At 40.5% G+C, this 27,619-nt stretch overlaps 1 protein-coding gene across 1 annotated transcript; it reads left to right on the top strand.

Annotated features, from left to right (window-relative positions):
* Positions 1-235: 235 nt before the first annotated feature.
* Positions 236-26,620, top strand: nphs1 (NPHS1 adhesion molecule, nephrin). Its single transcript, XM_025008091.2, has 25 exons — positions 236-1,205; positions 1,453-1,556; positions 3,200-3,321; positions 4,218-4,383; positions 5,482-5,639; positions 7,094-7,235; positions 9,196-9,320; positions 9,392-9,560; positions 9,759-9,888; positions 10,473-10,645; positions 11,354-11,494; positions 12,063-12,203; positions 14,166-14,287; positions 14,882-15,041; positions 15,980-16,136; positions 16,400-16,551; positions 20,546-20,657; positions 20,734-20,915; positions 21,032-21,076; positions 22,063-22,185; positions 22,760-22,808; positions 23,682-23,805; positions 24,439-24,517; positions 24,711-24,871; positions 26,106-26,620. The coding sequence occupies exons 1-25, from the start codon at positions 1,126-1,128 to the stop codon at positions 26,193-26,195; spliced, it is 3,207 nt and encodes a 1,068-aa protein (XP_024863859.1). The 5' UTR covers positions 236-1,125; the 3' UTR covers positions 26,196-26,620.
* The last annotated feature ends 999 nt before the right edge of the window (positions 26,621-27,619 follow it).

Raw genomic sequence — 27,619 nt, 5'->3', positions numbered from 1 at the left:
CGAAGTGTGTGTACACCGAACTCTCTGCTGGTTCTTAGAGGGAGGATTCAGCTGATACTCCTCGAAATGGAGCACAAATTCTGCCTACCAAAAATTAATCTTTACCAGTCGGCTGGTCAATGGTGTGGAATCACTTTCAAGATTTATAAAAATTCCACCCCTCTGCACTTGTTGGGTTGTTGTTTTTGACGTCATTGTCCTATTGCGTTCAGCCCCTCCCCCAACCTCTTTTCTAACTCCTCCCTTTAACCCCTTCATTAACGTTTGCAGCTTTTTTATTTGTACTCAGAAGTCCAAAGTTCAACATCATAAAAATCAACTGGAATGCCTCCTAAAGTTTGATTTTCTGACTCGTAAAATTGGAGATTCTTGACCAGCAACCATCCTTAAAAATGCAACATGGCTGATTTCTGCATAAAAATTTGTAATAACTCCAGGAATTAACATTTTATTTTCTCTTCTGTCAGTTTGCATCTCAGTAATCCAGTCACATGCATTCAACGGCTTTTAGTGAACTTGTTGCCACAGCATATGAATGTGCAGAATCTCAAAAGGTCCATTGATTATTGATTTGTTCTACTAATGTTTGTCAAGTGTAGTTGAAAAGGAGGCAAACCAAGTGTGCAGACTCATCTTCATAAAATGAAATAATTTATTGTAAAATAAAAGAAACAAAAATAAAACACTGACAAGGCAGCATAATGAAAACTAAATACAAAACAAACTAAATCTAAAGACTGAACAGACATGGGAAGCAGGGGAGATAGACAAACAAACCAGCAAGTAAGTGGAGGAGATGCCCAGGTTTCAAAGACAGGGTAATTAGGTGAAGTGGGCACAGGTGAGTGATAACTAACAAGGAGCAGGTGGAGATGGGCGTGGCAGGAAAACAAGCGAGTGACTGAGAACAAGAGAACATGACAGAGAACACAGAGGGCACAGGGAGCGAAAAACCAACTGACAAAGCTAAATACAGGAACCAAATAACAGAATTAAAGAAACAATAAACTCAACACAAAAAACAAAAACTTAGTTAGCTTGGTCACTGAGCACAACAATCAGCAAAGCCTACTGGTTGTCAAGTTTGACGTCATTCCAAGAACTGAGGTCTGACTTCCGAGGTGAATGGAACGCAACATTTGCCCCCCTAACACCTTCATTAACTCCTCCCCCAAAACCTCTGTAACTTCTTCCTGGGATCAAAGGTCAGTGTCAATCAATCACTTCATCACAAAAAGATGTAACATGTTTTTTAGGATGATCTCATAATTTTGCTTATATTCTGACTTTAGCACTTTTACTTGACCTATATCTAAATACATGGAATGGTACATCTTATCAAGGAGATTGTGTAAATCTTCCAGGCTCAGCTCTGTGGGGTTTTTTAACATGTTGTACATGTCACTGTTATGTCTTTTCCTCTCATTGTTTCTCTTGTGGTCTCTCTGAAAGAGTCACTGCTCTGAGCTCTGACGATGGAAGACAGTTGGCATGTCATGCCAAGAATGTGGCCGTTTCCCAGCCTGTGGTGGCCACGATGACCATGAGTGTGTATTGTGAGTGTCTCAGCCTCTTTCTTCAAAAATGCACACACTCATGCAGCTACAAGCACACTCAACTGCACAGGAAGCCAACTGTCCTCAGGGAGGCCCAGAGGGTATCCTGTCTTGTGCTCTGTCTGTGTTAGTGGTCCGAAAAGAAACATTCAACTTGAAGGCAAAGTCACACCCATTTCAAAAAAAGAAATGTTCAAGAGGGCCAACCTTGTGAACTTTGAGTTCTTAAAGGGAGCCCCTGCAGGACCTAGATTGATATGACACAAGATGCTTGTATTCTTTCGTGGCAGGGCCTTAAACATTCTGAAATAGAACATAATTACAATTTTATTAGATTTAAATTATTGTTTTTTTTTATTAATACTAAAATCATTTGGATCACTATTGCTCCTAAATACCCAAAACAATTATTAGACAAACTGATGGACTTTGCCAACAAAAGGCTTCTGGTGAAAAATGATTTTAAAAATATTATATTAACTAATAGGCTATTGAAAACCAAGACCACCTCAGTTCTTATAATGAATCCTGCACAACTAGCCCTAGAACAATTGTGCTCATTAGCTCAAATTAAATTTCGAATGCATAGAGGCAGGAAACGCCAGTTTTTTCTTGATTTTTTTTTTCTTTCATATTTTTCAACACTAACTGTGTGACAGTATATAATGAAATTGTTGCAGCAACACAAAAAGGTTAGTTGGCACAAAAGCTCTCTCCTCCTCATCTTGCATTTAAAGTCCTTTTTTTTAATTTGGCACCGCAACTGTGAAAGTTATTGTTTCTTCTAACCAATGTGGTTGAAGCAGCTTGATTGTTAAGAATTTCGCTTAAGTTGCTTCTTTTATCCCGTTTGCAGTGAAGCAGGTCTGTTGACACATCTTTCACTTCAGCTGCTGCTTCATCCTCAGCCTGACAGGACATCTGAATGCTGTCTTTATGTAGTGGAAGCTTCCCCCACATTAAATCTAACTATTGCTTTAACAGCAAGCTATAACTGTGAGCAGTCCTACCTTCTTCTCCAGCTCTGTATCAAACACTCTGCTAAAGTGCTAATGTTGCAGAACTCGGGACCACCGCTGCTGTATGACTGACTCAGTGTGCCAGCCCATCAAAGCCAGCGCGGTGGCCGTTTTCAGCCAGCCAGATTGTTAGCAAGGTGGCAATTTTTCATGCTGGCCCAGGGTCTGCAGTCTGCTCCCTGAAAACTGATTGCAGCAATAACAAAGGCCCATCCTCTTCTAATTTATTTTACTGCGTATATTTTATTTAAGGAGACTGTAATTTATTCATATTTCGCATTGCCTTATTACTGTTTGAACATCTGTTATTTTGCTTTATGGACCGGCTCCAGCTCAATGCTCCCTTAATAGTTAATGCTTTCATCAGATCCGGACCTCTTACCCATATTCATGTTGAATGTGACCAATTTATTGGCACTGTCTCAGCAAATAGGATTACTCCCTGTACGGCAGTTCTGATTGCTGTTTTTTAACTTATCTCATTGCCTAGCGTTCAGTTCTTCGCTTTCCCAAAGTTACTACATCTATTTTTGTCTGTCGCCGCTTTAATCTGTAGTTTTTGGCCCACGTGCCTTCCTCTGCCGTTTCTACAACCAATTGTTTTATTTCTCATTTTTCTGACAGTTCCACCTGAGCCTCCTTATATTATAGGCCTGGATAGAGATGAAGTCAGGGCAGGGAGAATACTTGTGTTGGAGTGTGTTTCTCATGGTGGAAACCCTCGAGCCACTCTGCAGTGGACGAAGGTAATTCCTCTACACCATCTGATCCTGAAGCTTTGAAACAAAACGACACACCAGCCTGAAAGAGAGAGTTTACATCCTTTGAAGTTTGTTCTGTGGAAATATTTATGAACAATCAGTATATTTCCTGTATTAGATCTTTGAACAACCTCACTTTGAACGAATACAGTTTTGCTCTGACCAAAAGGATGATCTACATCTGTGTTTACAGCATCCATGAGATTCTCAGTTTCCTCAGGTGAGCCACAGGGCCTCGTTATTGTGTCACAGGAATTTTGAACATGTTTCAAAATTTCATGTGACAAATTCTCTCTCAAAATTGTCACAGAGTTATTGCGAGCATCGAGAACCCATCTTGAACCTTTCTCAGTTTATTTCCTGTAATTCTAGAGCGCAAAGGGTGTATTTTTTTTGTCCTGCAACCTTCTTGCTGAGAGGCTACAGCTCTAACCACTATCCCACCATGCCACCATCAGCTAGCTGTAGCACTTCCAGAGCTTCTTATATTTAAGTAGGAGGAAAATGGTAGAAAAATGGCAGTGATGTAAGGGTTTATAAAATAATGTGTGCATGAATGCTGTTACATTTTTGAGATTTGAAGCCATGAGAAATCCACTTTTGGTCCTGGCCTCGCTTGAACCAGCCAGTAACTTCTCAGTCTGATCAGAATTAAACTTTTTTCTACAAACTGAGGTTGTGCAAAGATCTATCTACGACATGAAAGATCTTAGTTGTTTAAAATATTTTATTTTACAAAACTCTGACTCATAAGATCTGAACTGTTACTTTAAGTATCCCACACTACCTTTTTTACTCCTAAAAACTGAACTCTGCGGGATGTTGTGGAAGTTTAAATGAGCTGCTGCCGTTTCATTTTTATGTCTTTGTTCATCTTTAAGAATGGAGAGGTCCGATCCACGTCTTATGACACTGTGATGCAGAAGGCCAGAAGTATCCTAAAACTGAAAATCACCCCTGCAGACAACCAGGCGGAGCTGTCCTGCGAAAGCTTCAATATGGTCTCCCCATCTCCTCTGTTCGTCACCCGCAAAATAACTGTGCTCTGTAAGTTCAAAACAACGCTGAATGTTTCCCACGGTGCTGAAACAACCAGCTACAGACTCAAAGCCCTGGTAGAACTGGCTGATTGTGAATTATTAAACATATGGACCCAAGGAAGTTAATATAATTAATGAAAATTATGGTTATTTTAGCTGCAGCCAATATTTAGGACTGCCTCCAGATCTGTATCACTAAAACCTCATTCAAAGCTGTTGCATTAATTCAGCTGAATTGCTTTGTTGCACAAACCTGAGGCACTAAAGACTAAACTTTGACCAAAAGTAACAACCATGGTTAATAGATTATACTTTCCTTCTTTGAATCTAAGTGTTTATTTCAGCAACAATGACACAAATATAGAATAGTTATTAATCAGCCTTGGTGCCTTGAATGTCACGGCAGCCTGTTTTCTACTATCAAGTCAAGTCAGAGTTTTAAATACGTTCTGTCTAAAGCAGTATTTTGTGTAAAAATGATAGTTGTGTCAGTGTGGCTGTAGCTGCAGCACCAGTTCCTCAGCAGGTTCTTGTGCCAAGCCTTCAAATCATCCATTCAGGAATGCTGAAAACGAACCAGTGACTGTGTTCAAGCATCGGCAGAAAATGCAGGGCGCAGAATAGATTCCCCGGTGAAATATGAATATGCTTATTTTGCCGTACGGGGACTCGAGGAGTCTTGATTGTTGCATGAACACAAATGTACAAAGGAGTTACATGCATGACCCCACGTCTTCCACCGCAGCCTGTCAGCACAGTCCCCAGCCTTTGAATTCCCCTGAAGGTTTTTCTTTTTCTTTTTTTTTTTCTACAACTGCGTTGCATCGCCTGCAGCTATTGTACCCCGTCTTCCCCTCTGGTTAAAACAAAGCTGACTTTAGAAACCACAATGAAAACTACCCCCCCAGAGAAAACAAGTTGCCACTCAAAGTGATTTTCACGCTCACCCTTGATACAGCTCAGTGCTTCACATCCTAAAATAGTCACGCCGATCAGAATAGGTAGCTGTTGAATGTGCTATTCACAGAGCCATATTTTATGTTGGGTTTTTTTTCCCCTGACTTGTCTTTGCATGTTTGCTTGTGAATATGTGCGTTTTCATCAGTCGATCCCGCGGAGCTGAAGCTGTCGGGTTCGTTGGAGGCTGTCGAGGGGCATGAGTTGACTCTGAGCTGCTACGCTGCCTCGAGTAATCCTCCCGTCCACATCCGCTGGTGGTTGGGGTCCAAGGAGCTCAACAACACCGTCATCACAGTGGAAGAGGTTGGACTTCACAGCACACCAAATAAACACAGTTAGAGTTTGCCAAAGCACCAAGGCAAGATTTAAATCAGCCATGTCTTCAAACAGGTGACTAGTCAGTTTTAACAAACAGGGGTGCCACTAAAGGAGGGCTGGAGTGGGGGGAGGTGATGCCATAAATTTACTGGCTGCCCTGCTGCAGCCCTTGGCCAGACAGTTGTATAGGTATAATCTGTCTGTCAGCAAAATATCTCATGAACCAGTGGTCGAATTTGAATGAAACTCTCAGAAAGTAATCACTGGATGTATGTCTACAACTGATTAACTTTTGAAGTCAACCAGATTCAAAATGGCCACCACAGTTAACAAACCTTAGCAAGCACAAAAAATGTCTACAACTCATTCAGTTCTATAAATATTGAGCTGAACTTTGGCGTGGTAGTAGCTGAGAGTCATCGCTCACATATATTCTGAGCACCAACAGATTGTACAAGATTCCCTAATTCCAGCTACGTTTTCTTTTTCTCAAATAACCTATATATGAAAATGACATATTAAAACTCCTGAAATTCTGTTATGGCTTTTGATTTCAATGTGCCACCCCAAAATTAACAGTGGCCCCCATCCGGCCAATGCTTTTTTTTTTTTTTTTTGTAAACAATAGCTAAATGGTTTAAGTGTTCATGTAGAAAATAACATTTCCTTTTTAATGAAGCTCCCTCTTGAGGTACCAACAAAAAGCTTTTTAAAATGCCTCCTAGTGAATTAGGAGAATCCTCAGTATGAAATTTGACCTCATGTGAGCCCTGACAGATGAAAGCAAACAGTCTGACCATGAGCGCTCCCTGAATAGGCCCCGCTGCAGCTACGCGAATGAGTCAGCCCGTTCCAAAAAAGAGTATTCCTGCAGCTCTTCTCCTCTTTTGTGTACGTTAATAAGATCAAAGTGAATAAAAGCTGACACGGAAGATGAGTATTATTAAACAAGCTCTTTATTCATCTGGCAGCAGCGTTTTCATTTGATCTTGCGCGAGGCACTCAGTGGGCTGTGTGTGAGCTTTAATGCATGTGAAACAGTGGGAAGCTAATGAAGACTGACGCTCCTGTTTCGGTGTCTTTGTTAGTCGTCCTGACTGTGGCTTTTACCGTAATCACCACAATAATGGCTTTAATAACCAGATGTGCTGCATAGGCATGACCACTATCAGGCAGGTGCAAAATGACACTGTGCTCAATTTATAACAGAGGGAGCAAAGCAGGAGAATCAGATGAATATGCTTATTTATCACAGACCGTGCACAACATCAGTTATTACAGCAGCTAATTTGCCATCTGTATTCACCAAGACAAACCAGAGAGGGTTTGTTTTTTTGTTGTGTTTTTTTTCCCCTTCCTCCTCTACAGCTGAGTATGCTGCCAGTCCAATTCTGTTTTTACCCCTGACTAAACTGTCATGCGTGCTCTGCCGTCTGCAGGGAGACAACGGAGGGATGACAACCACGTCTAATATGACCCACCGGGTCTCCCGGGAGGAAAACGGACTGAAGCTGACCTGTGAGGCCTTTAACAATGGCACGCACGCCTCCAAAATCGAAACCACTAAAATCAGTGTGTTTTGTAAGTAAGCAAATGAAATGAACAGTTTTCTCCAATACAAAACAACAAAATAAAACAAAGGGATTTTTTTTTTTAATTTCAGTCATTTGACACAATCCAAGAAAACAGTGGAACAATAAAAATTTTAGCACTCTGTTTGCTGGTGCAGTTGGTTACCGTTGTTGCAAGATGGTTTGACTCCTAGTTAGGGTCTTTCTGTGTCGAGTTTGCTTGTTTTCCCTGTATGTGTGGGTTTACTCCAGATACTCTGGTTTCCTCCCACAGACCAAAAACATGCCTTAATTGGCCATTCTGAACTGTTTCTGGGTGAGAGCGTGAATGGATGTCTGTGTTGTTTGTTTGTATGTGGCCCTGTGATGTCCAGGGTGTCTCCTTCTCCTCTCCCAATAACTGCTGGAGATAAGCACCGGGAAAGGAACAAGTGGGTAAAAGGATGGATGGATGGAGTGATTCTTCGGCAGTGTCTTATGGAAGTGATGGAAGTGTTGTTTTGCCTTCTGCAATGTAGTGTTAAAAATGTGCTTTTGCATTTCTATATTGTAAAAATATAAAAACATTTTATTGTACCTCTCCGTTGAATGATGCCATCATAGAAGCGCAAAAAAAAAAAAGCTCTACATCATCACAGATCCTGCCTTTTGGACTTGTTGCTGACGCTTGATCCTTTTTTGTTTTGTTTTACTTTGTGTTTTTGCCTGGAGTAGATGATATTCTTTTTTATCTGACAAAAAATAATTAATTCTAAATGCTACCTTATAAATGTTCTGGTTGTTCTAGACTTATTTTAACAGTGTCTTCACTCCTGCAAAAAATGCTCTTAGATGTTTTACTAGTTTTGTGATCATTTCGGCCAGTGCGCTTGAGTCCAGCTCATGACAGATGTTGAACATAAGTTTTGCTCACGGACGTTTTCAGAAGCTCACTTGTAACTTACACACAGCTGTCACACATCTTGAGGGTTTAGTTAAGAAGGAATCAACAGAAAAAAAGGTTAAGATTTTACCAGATAACAGCTATTTTAGAGAGGATGTCGTAGCAAGGCAACACATTTTTTATTAGGTAACTCCAAATAAAGTCAATGACTGAGCTTAGGAGTGTTTCCACTGTAGTGAACAAAGAGAAGCAAAGAAAAATAACGACGTTTGATTGCATATATTACAAACTGCAATACACTTCACACAACCAGAAAAAAAACCCTCACTCAAGTCATGTTTTGAATATGCAAAATAAAAGTATGCTGTCAGCTTAAAAGGATTTTAAAATGACTTATTTTAGACAAGGCTGTTTTGTGCTCAAAGCGGTTGTTCAGAGATTTTGAAATGTTGGTCTTTTACTATCTTACCTGTTCCAGATAGCTTTTTAAATACCACCTCGGTTTGGATTGGATGGATTGATGAGCTAACAGCTAGTCAGAGTTAGGCTAAAAACACAGCATTTCATGCAAACTGTATTTTTTAAACCCTCACATTGTTGTCAGTTTTGCAGAACCAGGGTGGTTTACATAGATTCAAATGCCACCGACAGCAGCTAGCTGTAGCCTTTTTGGTGCAGCTTGGAGCACCTCCTGCAGGAATATTAGAATATTTCTCCTGGAAGAACAATTAAGGCAAAATTTCTAAAACAGTGTTTGAATGAAATGCAATAATATTTTTGATCTTGGAGTTTTTTTAAGATTGTTTCAATCCACTTTGGTCTTGGCCTTATTTTAGGCTTGTCAGTTCAGTCAGACTTAAGCTCTATTTATTTATACTGAGCCTGTGCAAAGACCTATTTATGACAGGTAAGATATTAATTGTTTATAACCTTTCCACAAAACCCTACTTCAAAAAAATTTAAGTATCTCTTTAAAGTCAAGAAAAAAAACTAGACCCTAGTCCGAAAAACATGTATGAAAATAAATTCACATTTAGGTGCTGAAAACATTTTTCCAAATGTCAAAATGTTCATCCTCTTCTAACAGTCCCACCTCAGAAAGTATGGCTTGATTCGCCACCTGAAGACACCCCGCTTCGCTCGGGGACCAGGGTCTCCCTTGTCTGTCACTCAACTGGCGGGAACCCCGCTGCAACACTGACCTGGTTCAAAGTGAGAGTTTTTGTCTGTGAGTCACAGTGCCTGTCAGGCATACACACGCTGATCAATGATTCGTGTTTTAGAATGAGAAGGAGGTGGTTTACGCACAGCCGCAGACATCCTCTCATATGGCCGTAGCCCGAGTCCTCAGCCTCGTCCTGACGGCCAGCGACAACCTGGCAACCTACCGCTGCGATGCCACAAACGAGGCAAAGAAGGCCATCTCTGCAAGCACTAAGCTCCTGGTTCAGTGTGAGTAAGACTGCACCTCTTGACCATAAATACCACTTGACCTTTATTCCTCACATTGAGCTGAGAGAAGCACATTAATATTAAGTAAATGGATATGATATAAACCTAGATTCACTGATATTTAACTGCAGGGTTTTATATTGATATACAATACGAGTCGAGAGTTGAACTTTTCTTATTCAATCCTTGGTTTTCCAGTTAAAGCAGTGAGTATGAAGATCACAACCAAACAGGAGGTGCTTCGTCAGGGTGAGGTGCTGATGCTGGAGTGCCTGTCTGGAAGCAGTAACCCAAAGGCTGACATCTCCTGGAGTGTGGGCTCAACGAGGTTTGGCTTCATAATGAGCGCTGAGGCTCTGATGCTAAAACATAAAATAAAAGTAACATCTTTAAAGGAATGTGTTTTGCTCTATGCCTTACATGCCAAAGTTTTAAACAAAGTTCTGGTGTGTGTGATGTAAATCACTCTCAGCTACTAACACACAAGCTTTTAGCTCAACATCTGTAAAACTGACTGAGATTTGGCCAATTTTGTATTTATGAAGGTTATGATAGATCTTATGATAGAACCATCGTGAATCAGGTTGATTCCAAACGTTAGCCAGTTGTAGATGTACAACCAGGGACTACTGACCACTTCTGGGAGTTTCATTAATATAGTGCACTGGTTCATAAGATATTTGGCTAACAGACAGACAGCCAAACAAACACACACACACAGAAGCAATTACATGATCGCCAGACTTACAAGACATCAGGTAATAATGAAAGTCACATTGTTGCACCTCCCAGACACTTTATGAAAATAATGTACTGCTAAAGGATGTGGCTCACTGACCATCGAAACAACAAATTGTATTTTGTTCAATTTGGTCAACATGCATATTTGTGACCTTGATATTTGCTCCCCAGGTTCCAGGGAGTTGAGCAGGAACCCAGGAAGGATTTGTTTGGTGGTGTTTCAGTCCGCAGCACTCTCTTCCTGAATCTGAGTTCACAGCACCACAACAAGAAGGTCATCTGCCAGGCGTTCAGCCATGTGTTGGCTGAGGGGGCCAACACATTCTACCACCTGAACGTCCTTTGTAAGCACGGACTGACTTGTTAGTTTCTTTCCTTCATTTAAGCTGTTTTTTTTCTCTCTTTTTTCCTCCGATCTTATTTATGCGTGACCAAGTAATGGTGTTTGCATAATTTTTGAAATGATGAATACGATCGCTAATGGCTCCGAGGAAATCCACTTTACCGGGATACTTTTTGCTGTATTTTTTTTTTTTTTTCCGTTTGTTTGTTTACAGGAAACCTTTGTTGTGACTTGTGTGTCTGCTGAGCTCTGCGGCAGTGTGTCCTAATTGTGCATTTGCTTTGCTGTGTGGCCATGTTTGCCTTTGATGCCGTTTCACAGGCAACAGCCAGCCTCTGCTTCAAAGCTCGACGCTGTGTATGAGCATGAAGGAATGTCACTGTGTGTTTGTGCAGATCTGCATTTGGACAACAGTACTGTCAGCCGTCGTTTTAAGGCCTGTCCCTCTCCCTCCCGTGTTGTTGCCTCCCTCCCCCGTTGTCTATGTGCTTGAAGTTGGTTAGATGTGGATTTATTGGTGGGATGTTGACTTTCTACTGGTTTGACTCTCATTAGCGTCTTTTTGTGCTTTCATGCTCGGCTTGTTTTGTGGCTTTCTTTTTTTTTTTGCTCTTGTTGGTTGTCATTGCTCCTTTGGACCTGATTTTGTATCTATGCCTTTGCTCATTCAGCTTACTGCAGCCATATTTCTGTTCTGCTTCCGTGTCAGATCCACCAGAATTCAGCCCTGACCAGCCAACAGAGATACTGGTGGTGGAGGATGACGAGGCAACCATCCCACTGCTGGTCTCAGCTAACCCCGAGGAGATCTCCTGCATTTGGCTTCACCGCAGGGAGAGGCTGGTCAAAGGTGATCCAGGGCTGTGTGATGGCTCTATAAACTAGCTCCTAGTTGAGCTGAGCCAGCAAAAGTAAGCACTCAGCTCTGCCATTCAGGGTCTGAATAAAACATAGCAGGTTAGCAAGCATGGGACCCTGCCAAATGTGATTCTCATTACAGCTCTAATATATGCAGTCTAAATGAGGATTGCTGTCTCCCTGAATACAACACAACGGCTTTAAACCTGTCTTCTCCTCCAGGTCGGTGTCGTCAGGGCTCAGCTTCACCCACACCCTCTTTCTGTTAACTTTGCTACATCCATTATAGGCATCCTACGCCATGAAATAACAGTATTTTTTTTAAATGACGAAACACACCTCTTGTGTTTTGGGTGCTGTTACACAGAAAGTGTCTCTCGCATAGGCCATTGTTGGCTTGATGTGGGAATACAGCTAGGCCAATCAATAATGCAGGATTCAATGTCACTTAGAGACCAGTGGCCATAGGACATGATGTTGATGAGCATGTAATGAATACTTAATTTACTATTGGGGTGTATGTGCGTGTGAATGTCTGTGTGGTTTTTCTTCTTGCACAGGGAAAGATCTGCGCCACCAGTGGTCCGATGACCACTCTCTGGAGATCAGGAATGTGACGAGGAAAGATGCCGGCGTTTACACAGTCAAGTGTGAAAATGAAGAAAGTGCCAGCCAAACCTCCATCACACTGGATGTACACTGTAAGACCCTGCTTGCAGAGAATCCATGAGCAGAATGTGCATCTTCTTAAGAGTTACTGTTGAGAGCTAGCAAATAGTTTATGAGGTTTAATAAAAGTACATCAGAGTAATTAGAGCACTTGCGATACTGGCAGTGGAGCATTATATAAATATATATATATATATATATATATATATATATATATATATATATATATATATATATATATATATATATATATATATATATATGCAACATAAAATGGAAGGAGAGACAGTGAAAACACAATTTTTTCCACAATCATTGCTTGCAATTTAAGAATAATTTATCTTTCTGAGGTATATCAGACTTGCGTGGTTACCAAAGGTTAGACACCTCATTTACATTTTTTGTCTCGACTTCTTTTTAAAGGATGTTTGAATTTTTTTTTTTTAATGACGGTCTGTTATTGAATACTCTTCTTGTTGTAAGTAGCCCTTTGAACAACTTCAATTTGGAGAAACAGAGTTTAATTCTGACCAGGCCGACACACTAACGGTTAGTCTGAGTGAAGCTAAGACCAAAGTGGATTGCTGTTGTCCTGAAACAACTCCAGTCTCAAAATATTCAAGGTGGTTCATGCAAATGTTATTTTATAAACCCTTAAACGGCCATCAGGTTTGCACTACTTGGATATTCCAGCAGGAATGTCATAATATTTATGTCAGCGGTGCCCCAGGCAGCACTGGAAGTGCTACAGTATGGTGATGCTGCTGCTACTGGTGCTTGCGAACAACTACAGAATTCTCTTTCAATAACCATGCAGTGTTAAAGATGGCAATGATCCACTTAGAAATGAGCCCCTCTCAAACTAATTGTCAACTCATCAATTCAGTCGGAATAAAAAGGAGATTATTTCAAGAGGGTCCAAATGAAGACTTCACTGCCAAGCCCTCCCACTCAGCATAGTTTGATTTGATCCTGAGTCGAAGGCTTCATTGTACAAAAGAGCAGCATTGGCAATACAAACAAACTAAACTTTTACTAATTTCACTTATTCTGACTTCCAAATCTAAGTTCTTGGCCATCTTTTTAGTGCTGTGATTTCTTTCCAAACCTCTGACTTCTGACAGCATAATTATAAACTTGTCTAAAGCTGCACCGACTTCTCAGCTTGTCCACACCAGACCTTCGTTAGGCCTCCATGTGAGGACCATCCACTTCCTCTGCAGCCTCAGGCCCAGCCTCGAGCTTCAGGCCCTCTGCCTCGATAGTGATGATTTAATAATGTGAGTGCTGGAAATGTAGGTCTGCCTGATTCACCAAAGCCCATGGTACACGCCTAATGGATTCTGCCATCCCGCGCTGACTGGGCTTGACAGTTGTAGATATTCATTATGTATGGAGGATTGTAGTAGCTTTTATGTGTGGCAGTGTAGCCCATTTAACAATGTCGGTCTTTGTTAGGAGACCAACATGAGTGGATCCTACCAACCCAGAGGTCTGTGTCTTGCTACTGTTTCTTGCCACTGTTCTTCAAGAGTGAACATAAGTTCAGACAAGTAGGCACTAATGGCCTTACTGTTGCATGTACATGGTACCCACAGGAGGTATAAAAAGCTTGTGAGGCTAACAAAGACGAGGTAAAGCCACGCAGGCTGTGAAACGAGATGAACTGATGGATAGATGGATAAAAAGAAGCAATAAAGGAGGGCAAACTGGTCACTTAATATTCCGAATGGGAATGTGTTCTCATTAGAGGGTTTCATGGGTCATGTGACCAATTTTTAATGTGGTTGCAAGATTGTCTTTGCTCCAGCATAATAAGAAGTTAATAGTATTGTATCTGAAGCGCAGATGCCGTTTACATAGGGGTTATGAACACTGTCAAAGGCAAACAAGTGCAGGAGTAATTACAGCAATGCAGCATGCCTTTTAATGGACGATTTGTCTCTGGCTGATGTCACATCTTCCTCGGCCTTGTCCCTTTTTCTTTCTCTCAGATGGTCCCAGCGTCAAAGCGGAGAAAGACCCTGTGTTTGTTGACCTGGGGGGAACGGCAGACCTGATATGTGTGGCAGATGCCAACCCCATTATATCTGACATGTTCTCTTGGAAATGGCTGGTGAGAGGTGCAGACACACACTCGAACACACACAAACACACACAAAGCGACACAGAAGGCCTAAATTATATTTCCTTTATCTGGCTTCCTTTCTATTGTTTTCTCCATTCTCACCGTTTATCACTGGGCTTTGTAAATGCACAGATGCACCATAATTCACTGGCCTTAACTATCCCTCCACCCCACCTCCTCCTGCTTCACACTCAGCCCAAATCCAGAAAAATAGCTTTCATTACTGCTGCGTGACTAAAGGGCACATTCGTCAATGTGGCGTGGTCTCTGTATCTACTGATGCCTTCTGCGGTCTAACCCACCCCCTGGCAGTTGAGTGTGTTCCGCTTTCTACGTGCTCGGCCCCTCCTTTCTTCTTGTCTTGGGGGCTCTCCAGCCTTTGGTATTATTCTTCTTCGTCCTCACTGTTCGTCCTCACCATTGACTGCCCTTCCCATGCAGACCTCAAGCCTTAATGTCTTGCTACCTGTCTTGCTCTTACACAGCAAGACAAGTAGAAAGTCATCCCCCTGGGGGAGGGGAGCGGGTATTGAGGGATAGGGGCTGTCTTTTGCTCATTTTCTCTCACTCTGTCTTCCACAGGGAGAGGAGGAGGTGGAGATGGGAGAGGAGACCCAGGAAGACGAATCAAGTATTCTAACCATTCGTAATGTGACTCGAGCTCATACTGGTCTTTACCAGTGTACGGCCAGTAATGATATAGCACTCCCTGCCAGTGTTGATGTGCAGCTAGTTGTGCAATGTGAGTTTGTAGTGTTTATTTTCAATGTCATACAAAAAGAGAACATCCAAAAGAAATATATGATGTGCTCATGTTTATATAAATACACACATATATTATTGCCACATTCAGTTTACTTCAGGAGTGAGAATGACGTCATGCCCTACTAAACCGTATTCCACTTGAAACTCAGAAAACCAGTGGGTTTCCTAGTTCCTGTGCTCCATGACCAGATGAATATTGCTCCATTTACTCAAAAGTCTGATTTTTTTTTTTATTTCAAGTTGAAAAGAATCAAACCGCAACGCCCCTCAAAGTCAGAATTCAACTCGGGAAATTGAAAATTCCTCACCAGCCTTGACCTCAAAATTCAACATGGTTGCCTTGATCCTAAAAGGTCAGCTAAATCAGTCGGACACATCTTCTCATGGTGCTACAATGTTTAAATAAATAAAATACAGAGAAATACATTGCTATTGAATGTATTGCTAATGCTAGTTAGCCTGGTTTCTGAGTTAAACAAATCTTACTGGTTTTCCAATTTGCAGCTGGAACGTGGTGAAGTTGACTGTAATATATTTCCCAGACCTGAGTTGTAATTTCAGAGGTAAATAGAATGCATAGTTACTACTATTATCTTTAAACTAACTACTATTAGCATTAGAAGCTGATAACAATGTAACTAAATGTTTATTTTTGCATTCAAAGACTGTAGCCGCTTAATCATTAATTGAGTTTGTACAGTACAAAGTGTTGCCTTTTTTAATGAGTTTCAATCTGACAGAAGTATCAGCTTTTTTTAACATTGTTTGAATTTGAGGTCAGGGCTTGCTGGAATTTCGACTTTAGTTAATATTTTCTGATTTTGAACTCGGAATTTCTGACTGCTGAGTACAATGGGACAAAATTCTTGTCTTTCTGCTTTCTGGATTGTCTTTTTTGCAACCCTCTTGTCTTAGTCAAACCTGAAATTCAAAAAGGACCCCAGTGGAGGAAGGTTGCAAGTAGAGGGGATGGCACCACTACAGCTGAACTGGTCTGTCAGGCAGAGGGAATTCCTCGTGTCGACTTCTCCTGGGAAAAAAAAGGAGTACTCATGGATTTGGCAAACCCCAGGTCAGAAAGAAGTAGTTTGCATTTATGTTATTAGTTTTGGTGCTGCTGTCAGCATTACATATTGATGAAGCCACGCTATTAGATTAGGTTTTCCTCAAATGTAATTTATTATTTTGCTTTTTTCTTGTTATTTCACCAAGCTTAAGTGGATTTCTACTTTCACAGTGCCTACTGTCTGTCTACTCAATATTTATTCTCTTCCTCGTTATGTGTGTGTGTGGGGTGTGTGTATGGTGGGGGGGTTCTGAATGTTCATGCTGCAGGTATGAGGAGAGGGCGGTGAGGGAGGGCTCCTTCCACGCCAGCACACTGCGAGTGGTAAATGTGAGTGCAACTCTGGACTATGCTGTCTTCAGCTGCATCGCTCGCAACTCACTCGGGGAAGACAAGTTAGACATCCAGCTCGTCAGCACAAGTACTGTATCTACATACATTTCCATTTTTTTGCAAGGGTGTGTGTTTTTCTAGGTGACTGTGGTTCTCTCCAGCGGCAACCTCAAATAGTGTCTTACGAAAAAAAGGGGGAAAAAAAACACTCACTGCCAAAAATTCAGCTTCTTAAAAACTAAAAAGCCATGATTTCTTAAGATAATCTGTTGGGTTTTTTAAAGCCATATGTTTTCTACAAACACTTGGGCCTTCTGTTTACATATTATTGTTTTTGGTCATCTGCCAAGCACAAATCATATGAGTCCCAGAGAGAATTATAAAAGAATGGTATGAAGTAAATCTAGATAAATACAACAATAAAGGGCTCACCAATTAATGGTTCATGGACCATCCCCAGCCCTCAGAGACGACTTCTTCCGGCCTGTGGGTGTGGGATAGTTTGGTGGGGTGTTCAATTATCCAGTCTTCGACTTTGGTTGATAGGCTCTTGGAGTGTGACATTTTTTCTTCCCTACCATGAACAAAAAGTTCAACTTCCCGTTTCCCGCAAACTTTTCCCACCAATATCCAGCCTGAATGTACGTTAAAAAGAAAACACACAAATATGTAATTTATTGTTATCATTGTTGTCTACATAAAAGCCTGAACTCTGAGCCAGTTTTGTCTGTGATAACTGCACTAAAGGAAGAAAAAAAAAAAACTGCACCGACTGTTTTTTTTGGTTCTTGACCAATCGTCATTGCTGCCATTGTCATCTAAATTGAGATTTAGCCATGTGTCTTTACTGTATGCTGCAGAATTGTCAAGTAGAACAGTGGTTCTCAAACATTTCAGCTTCTGACCCACAAAATAGCATCGGCAGACTTTTGTGACACCATTTATTGCTGGTAGAAGTAATCAGGCATCACTAATGAGCCAATTAACCAATGGCAGAATGAGAAAACAACAAGCCTCAACAAGCAGTGGGCCATTTTAATGATAATAACATTGCTAATAGCTTTTGGTTTTTTTTATTCATTTTGATTTCTAAAGATTATTTTAAGACCCACTACTTTGTGTTTCATGGCCCACAGTGGGGTCTTGACCCTAACTTTGGGAACCACTCATGAAGAATATGTCTCTGATTGCATTTTGATGCCAGGTCAATTGTTTTGCTGGTACAACTCTCTGGCTCTGACAAAGCCTGTTGCCTTAAGTGTGTTAAGTGATTGTGACAGTGTAAATCCTATCTTGACAGTGGACATTTTTCGAATGTCTCACTATGAAGAAAGGAATAGTTTTAACCCCATGGGATGAAATTTTCTCATATTAAATTTATAAAAATTACCAAGCTGTAGGCTTTTCCTGTCTCCATTACTGTTGTTGCCCCAAAGTTCAGTTTCTGATGATTTATATTTGTCTTTTGGACAAATCTACCCCAAAAACTGTATTGACAAAATGATCAAAGTCTGTCTTTATGGCACAAAAAGGGTAGCCATTATTCATTTCAAATACTTGGCAGTAAATGTTTATATCAGTTATTATTTGGAAGGAGTTAAAAAACAACTGAATCAGTGTTGTTTATTCCAAAAATGTAATTGCGTTTTTAACCTACATTGCAGTTGTTTGAAAGAACCTTAGAAATTCTGTAAACTGTGGAGAGTTGTTGTTCTTGAGAGTCAGCCCTTTAAGTGAATTATTCGGCTTCTCTATCTCTACCTTATAATTTAGCCCATAGCACTACTTCTCTTCTGCCACAGATAATACTGCAGCGATATGCTTTACTCTCCTGGCACGCTTAAACTTTTCTTCCCTCGAGCAACGAATGTATCTGCACCGCACCGCTCTAATCAACCAGCTCTCAGCAAACGCCAGCAGCCACTGGTGGACACATTTAATGTTTACTATAAAACCTTTAAAATACAGGCCAATATTGGCCCTGTTTTCCCCCATCATCGTTTTAAACAGCGATGAATATTTATAATTAATCTGACGCAGTGATAATACATTTTACATGCTTCCTTATCATTTTGGAGCCTGAGAGACGAAAAAAAATAGTGTTTTTTTTCTTCTTCTTCTTTAGCATGGTGCTTTTTGAATTTGGGGGGAGATGAGGGCTGAATAAAGCTGACCTCTTTGCCCCAAAATCCTATGAGCTGAGCTGATTGTGGGATTGTGGCTGCAAACCACTCCACAGCCTGGAACCAAACACAAGTAGAGCGTCTCCATCTTGGGCTGCTACTCAACTATCTCTCCTCCTTGCCACTTTGACTGCCTCGCCTCCTGCATCCTGCTCAGATCACGCTTTCTTTTGCTCCAAATGCAAATGAATCCACTCTCCTTTCACCAGCCAGACTGAAGTAGTGCTTTTTGTTTGACTGAAGGTCTAAATAGCCTCCTTTGATCATTATGTTCAATATTTATATCGTAATAATCAGGAGGCAAGCTTTCTTTGCATATCTTTGCTTAGATATTTTGCAAATCAGCTGCTGCGTTCTTCAAGGTATCAATCAAGAGTCTGCCCTTGTTTGCTAATACTTCATCAGTTCAATTTTTGTGATTTATACAATATTTCAAAGTCTGTAAAATATAGTTTTATTATGATATACTGTAAAACTGTTGGCTTTGAGGCTCAATGACAACTTTGCTAATTATCTCTTCTCTCTAATTGAAGTTTTTCTATTGCTGTTTGTTTGTTTATCTGTGGACGCCTTACATCGTTAAATGCTCTGGACTCAATCTGCAGTTTCTGAGTTTTTGAAATGAGGAAACCTGAAACTAAACAATTCAGCTATAAAAACATCTGACTGATTGTACTTTTAAATCTTCTGACTCTGGCGTCTTAACAAAAATTATTCCATTTTTTTTAACAAATATGAGTGGTCAACGGTAAAAGTGAGAATATATGGCTCTGTGCAAAAGTTTTAATCCTCCCCCTAGTTTCTTTATCCTTTGCTTCCAAGGAGACAGACTTTCAAGTGCCCTTTTAAAGTTGTCTTGGTCGGTAGTTCCTCAGGCTTTCTGGAGGTCTTTCAAAGTTTCTTTTTTAAACTTTGGCTGCTTTTCCCCTCTCGTTTTCTGCCCAGTCCAGTGCCTGACCATGACTGCATTTTGAGCAGTGAGTGATTAAAAAAAATGATAACAGTTGGTAAATGGAGGACAAAATAGGAAGTGGCGGGCCTTAAAAAGACATCTACGGCAGATGAAGAGTATCTGAATGTCAGGTCTCTAAGAAACAGGTACAAATCCAGCAAAGACCTGAAAAAGGACCTGAGAGACGCATCATCCTTCAGTGGATTTTCATATGTCGAGCTATATGTAAAAGCTCTTTGGGAATAAGTCTTTTTGGTGCTATAATACTAAACTTGGCTGTCTTTGGTATTTTTATAGATTCAGCTAAGAAATGAGAACAAGTAGTGTCTATAACAGGCTGCTAGCAACAAAGTGCCTAAAGAGTCCATATAAATTGACTTTTTATTTGGTTGTCTGTTATGTGTCGACACGGCGCTGGCTCATCCCTTGAGTTTATGAGTCTTTTCATGACTAAATGATTCATAGGTCAGAGTTAAGTGGCTTAATAAACAAACAAAAACGATCTTTGAAACTGCCGCGGTACTGGGCTTAAAATGGAGAAAAGACAGTCAAAGTTCAAAGGAAAACTTTATAAGACCCTTAAACTGTTGACCAAGATCCATTTGAAAGATCACAAGAAAGCCTGTTTCCTTGGAAATGAGGGATGAATAGAGACATTTGGACAGTACTGTGTCTATTGTTATTACTTTAACTCTTATATGAGGAACAACAGTACTGCGAATACATTAAAAGTATTAGTTTAACTTTATAGCAGCAAAGAGGTAAATAAAGGAGGGAGTAAGTCTATAGGCATTAGGGTAGAGTGTTTGAGTTTTTTTCTATAAGTGCACACATTGTCACTTCTTAACTGAAACTTTGTCAGATTAGATCACTGCTGTGTGAAGGTGTTCAGCTCTTGCACAAAAAATACATTTGCTCCTCACCACCATTTGTTCTTTCGCCCTCAGATCACCCAGACCCGCCATCATTGTTCCGCCCAGTCAGCGTTACCCACCATTCTGTCACTCTGGAGTGGATCCCTGGTTTCAACGGCGGTTTGCAGCAGAGATTCCGTATAAGGTAGAGAGCCAAGACAAAATGGACGCCCTCACAGGATGAAGGCGTTTTGTAGCTGACAGAGCCTTTCCCTTGACAGATACCGCTGGGACCAATCAGCCGGCTTCCTGTACGCAGACGTCTTTCCAGCTGATGCAACAACCTTCACCGTTACGGGTCTGCAGCCAGAGACCACCTACAACTTCTCTGTTAACGCTCTCAATGTGATAGGAGAGAGTGGATACGCTGATAACAATGCAGTACTGACCATCACCACAGAGGGTCAGTTTGGAGTTACCCCAGTTTGACACTGTGAGCAGAGAGCAGTGCAAACAATGTATTCTCTCTATTACGTTTAACATAAGTGAAATTTTCTTTTACTATTTCCTTTTATCCAGAGAAGCCAGAGTCCACAAAACCACCAGAACTAGAAGACCCAGAGCGTGAGTTTTTCACTACAATGCTCCAAAAAGGCTCCTCAGAGCTATTGTAAAATGTTGCTGTTTGCATAACATTTCCTTCAGCTAAATCGTTTTAATTTAGATGTGTAACTAACTTATTTGAATAAATAGCTTATTTAACTATCAGCTAGTTCAAAAAGAAATTAATCTTTTACCTCTTTGAATGACTTCAGTTTAAAGAAATAGAGTTTAGTTTTGACTGGGTGGTTGAGCCAACAGCTAGTCTGAGTGGGACATGACCAAAGCAGACTGCTGTTGTCTTAAAATGACTTAAATCTTAAAATCTTTATTATTTTTTAAACCTTTAGATCATCATCAATGCCCAGTGATAATGATGATCTTGCACAGTGACTGCTGTAGATAGGTACCAGCGACTTAGATGGATCATCATCCGTTTTACATTAAATGGTTATTCCAGCAGAAGTGTCTTATTATGCCTGCAGGAAGTGCTACAACTACAGCTAGCTGCCACAAAAATCTATGTAAATAACCATCCTTTCATTTTCTTTACCTGCTTTTTCCTTTTCGGGTTACGGGGGAGCTTGATCCTATCTCCAGCAGTCATTGTGTGAGAGGCGGGGTACATCCTAGACGGGTCATGGGACCATCATTGGGGTAAATGACCATGTGTCACAACTTTGACAGCAGTTTAAAGGTTTACAAAACTTTGGATGAACAGATATGAAAGTTTTGCGCGAGTGGCCCCACTCTGACTCACTGTTAGTGACACAGTCTTCTCTAGGCTGAGGTAATTTGAAGAGCTATCTGCAACAGGTAAGATATTAATTGTTCATAACCTTTCCACAGAAGCCCACTTTAAAACATTTAAACTTTCCATTTAAAGGCTATTGAGAGTCCCGCTGGGTCTGCTTCTGCCTGTTTTTTGTCTTCACAAATGTCCACATTTCTTTCTCTCCATAACGTGATTTTTTTTCTTTCTGCTTTGTTTTAATTGTGTGTCAAACAAGGTCCAGAAGGATTTCCAACCTATCTGACTGTGGTGTTTACTGTGATCTTTGGAGCCCTGCTAGTGTTAAATTTACTGGGCTGCTACTATGGAAAGAGGTGGAAAAAATCGCAAGACAAAACAAGTAACCATGATTATCTCTTCTATCTATGGATGTGGAAGTGTTCATCACTTTGTGGCTTTGCTGCGCCCTGATTCCCCCAACAGAACTCTAAAGAGATTACTCGAGCAACAATGTAATTGTCAGCTCAGCATCTCATCTTTTCATGTCCCTCTTTCTATTTGTCTGTCCTGTCCTCTCTCCTTTCGCTCATCCTTACCTCGCTCCACGTTCATCCCTCAAAACTGTCACTTCCACGCTGCGTCCGTATCTTTCACCTCATGGGCCAGTTTCCTGCCCTTCTACTCTCATCTCCTCTTTTTGTCTCTTTCCATTTGTTTCTCAGCCTAAGCATCAAGGTCTCCCTCTCAGTCTTTCTTTCCTTTTCTTCAACACCTCCCCTGCTCTCTGGTTTATGCACACAATTTTTTTTTTCACAACTCACCACTCTTTTTGTTCACTCTCCCTGTCTGGTCTCTTTAGTTTTCTGATAAAATTTGGTGCTTATGATTGAATTATCTTCTCTTTGGGGTCTGACTTTCCATAACTGAGCCTTTTCTCTTTCTCTCTCGCTCTCTTGTTTCTGTGTCCCCTGCAGAGGCAGGAGGGGGCAGTGTGGTGAATGGACAGAAGAGTGGAGAGGACGGGTAAGTCAAGGCTTCACAGTTTTTATTGGAAGAAAAACAGATCCACGCATGAGCAAGAGTGTTTCTCAGAGTATGAAATGACAGCAACAGAAGGGTGGAAAAGGGATAAGCTTTCATTAATATCTGTTTAAATTAAAGGCCTTGTACTGTTTAAAGCAGTGGTCTCCAATTCTGGTCCTCGAGGGCCACCATCCTGCATGTTTTACTTGTTTTCTGCTCCAACACACCTGATTTGAATCAATGGGTGATTAACAGGCTTCTGCAGAACATGAAGAGGTAATTTAACCACTGAATCAGGTGTGTTGGAGCAGGGAAACAAGGAAAACATGCAGGATAGTGTCCCTAGAGGACCAGGATTGGACACCCCTGGTTTAAAGGATTGCATAAAGCCTGCTGACTTTCACACCAGAGTTTTAAACCATTAGCTTGTGTTCATTTGCAGCCATTTGGGTCAAACCTTGAAAGTAACATTATGTACAGTTTTCTATGACATTATATGACCAAACTTTAGGGGAATATCTGTAAAATTAACTGAGTTATAGCCATTTCTGTGTTTTGTAAGGTCAGTTGGCTGTGGCAGCCATCTTGATTCAGGTTGACTCCAAAGGTTAATCAGTTGAGAAAGTCCATCTAGTGATTACTTTCTGGAAGTTTGAAGTTTCCGCAAGATATTTTCGTAACCGACAGCCACACAAATATCTTTTTAGAAGAACCCATTACATTATAATTATTTATTTATTTAGAGCCTAATGTATGCAGGGAAACATGTTTGTATGAACACTGAGTGCTTCGGATCTCTCATTCATTTACTCTGGAGACTAATTATTGGCAGCGCTACCATGTAGCTGACAAAAATCAGATTCCTCCATGCAGGTCAAGTCAATCAAACTCCAACAAGTACGAGAGCGGAGAAAAAATCAACGCAGCGGCTCAGCGCACCCTCATCATCGACTCTGGATCTGAGGCAGACAGCAACGCGTACGAGAGCTACGCAATGGTAGGAGAAGGGAGCGAGGAGGTGGAGGGAGGGAAAAGGGCAGATGAATATATGCAGAGACAGCGAGAAGGTTGACTGAACAGATGAGGAGAGGAAAGAGGTTAGGCGTGGGGTGAGCGGATCTGGCAGAAGAGGAAGTGGAGAATTCAGCCATAACAGGGAAAATGGATAGCGAAACTAATGAAACCTTTAGCTGTGTGCAGAGACGGAGCAAGGATCAATAACTCACAATTAGCATTCAAAATATGCATCGATCTCGGCGAAATTATCATTTTGTACTTTAAAAAGTCCAACAAGGATTTAAACCTTGAAGAAAACTGTTTAGTTAAGTACAAGAAAACAGGAGAGAACAAATCCACTGGGGCAGACTTCACCTCATCCCTTATTTATCTTCAAATGTAGCTTCAGTTTTTCATTTAGGGGTATCCAGTTGTGATTTACAGTAACATTGTTGTTTATTTGATTGTATTTGTAGACATTACCAAAAAAATGTAAAGGGCCAAAAATAAACCCCCCCAAAAAAATGTCTTAACGTCTCACTCTCATTTGGACTAGAGATATGGAATTAAAGGAAGTTATACTGTATGACCCCAGTCTTATCTGTTGCTGCCTTTTCTGTTTTACTAATTTCAGGAAGACACCCATTACTATTATCCTACTGGTGACTACAAGCCTTCCCTCAGGCCACACCCGGAGGAACATCTTGACCTTGGTGAGGTACAAATCTACCTTGAAGTAAACAAGGCAACAGTAAACACCTCATTATAAAAATATCAAAAGCCATGAAGGGCACGAATGGCTCAATACAGGATGGTTTTTAAAAATTAAAATGAAAAAATAAAACATTTATTATAAGATTTCACGATCAGTAATAATTCTATTTTTGTCTCCCTGGGCTGTTGAAGATGTGCTACCTTCGAACTTTGAACATCATTTGTATGAAGACGTAAGAAATTGGGGAGTGCACTGGGACGGACTGCCTTTCTCTCTCGCTTTCCCGCCTTTTTTGCCGGAGCACAGGTTGACTCTGCAAAGGAAAGACTGGAGGACACCAACCCACCCTCAGGTCTGTAAAAAAACAATCAAAAGGAAACAAAAAAACATTGTTTGATTTGTTATTACAGTATTTATATTAATGTCAAAGGGATAGTTTAAATCTTTTCTTTTGAACAATTAACATCTTACCTGTTGTAGATAGCTAAATAAAGTTGATAAGCTAACAGCTAGTTTAAGCAGGACAAAGATTAAAATGGTTCACTGCTGCCTTAAATCTATTTCAGTCTAAAAATAATAATAGTGATTTATGCAAATAGTAACTTACAAACATTTACACTGCGGCTGATTTCCCATTGCATGATTATTCTGGCAAAAATCTTATAATATTACTGTCAGAACTAATTGACACTCTACTGGAAGTGCTACAGCCAGCTGTTGCTGCTGCTATTTGCACTGGCAAAGAACAGAAGACTTCTATGTAAATAACTATAATGCAAAATTGATGCCGATGTAAAGGTTTATAAAATAGCACTCATATGAACCACAATGACAGTTTTAAAATTTGAGATTTTTAGATGGCAACAATCCACTTGGACCTACTTGGACGTAGCTGTTTTCTTGTTAATCTTTTCAAATGTATTCTTTTTTTATTCCAAACTGAGGTTGCTTAAATAGCTACATACAACAGGTAAGATACTAATAGTTCATAATCTTTCTACAAAACCCCACCTCAAATGATCTGCTTTATTTCTTTCATTTCTACAGAAGGAAAGAGGCCGTGCTGATTTTTGTCCTGACATTATGTTGACGTAAAGCTTGTTTTGTAGTGATAACAGTTTAATTTAATCACTATCTTGAGATAACAAATCTTCTCTGCACAAGTTAATGAGCTATTCCATTTTTCTACGTCATCCAAGAAAACTTTGTTTTCTTTTGATGACTAGAAATAAATTCAAAACTGCAGTTAAACCAAATTGTTCCATCTTTAGCAGAGATTAGAACAATCTGCAGATTTAAGATGAATGTGTCACATCAAGAAACATTCATCAAGGATTGACTTTTTTTACACCAAAACCATCTCATGGACACAAGAAATCAAGAGACATAATGAGGCAAAGCTTGGTTATTTTAATATAACACTTAGAATGTCATGAGTCTGAGAAAATAACATTAGGACTGATCATCAAAGGCACGGCTTTTCTAAATATCTCAGTTCTGCTGAAAAAAATCAATAAATGCTGATGATATACTGCAGTTGCAGCATGTTCATAATGGTTAATGGGGTGCAATATTTGTCTTGACAGGATACAGAGAAAACGGGGCAGTTTGTGGATGTTCAACAACCGAACAATGACTATGAGCTACCATTTGAGCTGCGAGGAGAGTTAGTCTAAAGACAGAAGATGAAGTCAAAGAGACGTCTTCGGCTTTGTGCATTAAACACAATGTTGTGTAGCGGGTCATCACTGCTGTGGTATTGCTTTAATTCTTCTTGATCTGGTGCTTAAGGGTTGCTTAGAAATGGCCTATAATACAGTATATCATATAATCATGTTTTAATTTAATGTTTTGTTTTTTTTTTCTTTTTAGTGAATATTGTGATTATTTAACATTGGACTGAGTTGACCTGATGTGCAGTTCAGTCTTACAAACTGAATTTGAATAGAAGTCAAGGAAAATGGCAGAGTGATTTGAAGGAAAGATTTGCAAGCTTCAGTAAACATGTGCAGTCAGGGATGTCAGAACGATGCCATGCCTTCTCTCTCAACGTACATCTTTATATCATACTTTTAGGCTTATCGTCTCTTTTTTTCTGAAGACTTTCATACTCGCTTTTTTTTTTGTGCCCATCTTTCACCTTTTGCCTCCTGTTGTGGCGCTGAGTCATGGTCACCACCCAACACTTATCCCACCCCCCTCCCCAGGCCTGCAGGTAGACATGAATCAGTCGGTTAGAGACAGAAATGGACTGACATGTGTGTGGCTGGCACTGGAGCAGAAGCAACACGGGCTCCCGGTGCCACCCGAGCAGACATCATCCTTTTGACCCGTCTGACATTAACATTTTCCAGTGTGTATCCAGATGAGGACCCGATGACAGCGCCCTGCCCCCCTTCGCTCCATCGCTTCAGCCCAGTCTTCCACAAGGAGTTGCAGATCTGACAGCTGCTTTTATGGAGCCCCAACAATGGGATCATATTGAGCAGTGTTTAGCACATTTATGTCTTTATGAGGAAAGGCCGTATCTACAGCCGGCCTCTAATCCTGTTTTCTCTCGGACTGAAGTTCAGCTCACAACATCAGTGAGGGGGAGAAACCATGCTGGGAATTTGTCTCGCTGAGAGTGGGCAGTCAGAGAGAGATTGAGACCAGAAGAGGGTTAGGCTAAGCAGAAACTGTGGCTACTGCAAAAAAAAAAAAAAAAAGCTTTCTTCTTTACTTCAAGGCAACACTCTTTTCTCTGGGCCTTCACTGTAAAGCCTTCATTTAATAAGAATATTATCACCTGCCATCATAAAAGGTGGGTGATCATGTAACTGCCTGTGTGCATGTACATGTTTTAGCTCCTGTCTGTTAGCAAAATATCTTTTGAATCTCTATTTAGTGAAAATCTCAGAACGTAATTAAAGGCCTAGCGTTATTTGAAGGAAAGAATATTGTGAGTTTTAATTCAAGATGGCCGCCACATCCACTTATCACTCGGTGTGTTAATGCTCAGAGTATGTGTTGAGGATGGCTCTCAGCTACTACCGCATAAATGTTGCCTCACTATCTGTGATTTAAAGTAAGTAATAGCCATTTTTGCGTTGGCCGGTGT

The sequence above is a fragment of the Kryptolebias marmoratus genome, linkage group LG16 (assembly GCF_001649575.2).
Source record: "Kryptolebias marmoratus isolate JLee-2015 linkage group LG16, ASM164957v2, whole genome shotgun sequence".
Classification (NCBI taxonomy): domain Eukaryota; kingdom Metazoa; phylum Chordata; class Actinopteri; order Cyprinodontiformes; family Rivulidae; genus Kryptolebias; species Kryptolebias marmoratus.
This window is presented reverse-complemented; position numbering and strand designations above follow the sequence as displayed.

Excerpts from the sequence above, each read along its gene's own strand:
- nphs1 (XM_025008091.2), top strand. The coding sequence starts at position 1,126 with ATGGAACGCAACATTTGCCCCCCTAACACCTTCATTAACTCCTCCCCC. Across the intron at positions 7,236-9,195 it reads CACTAAAATCAGTGTGTTTT|TCCCACCTCAGAAAGTATGG; the intron begins GTAAGTAAGCAA and ends CTCTTCTAACAG. Across the intron at positions 11,495-12,062 it reads CAGGGAGAGGCTGGTCAAAG|GGAAAGATCTGCGCCACCAG; the intron begins GTGATCCAGGGC and ends CTTCTTGCACAG.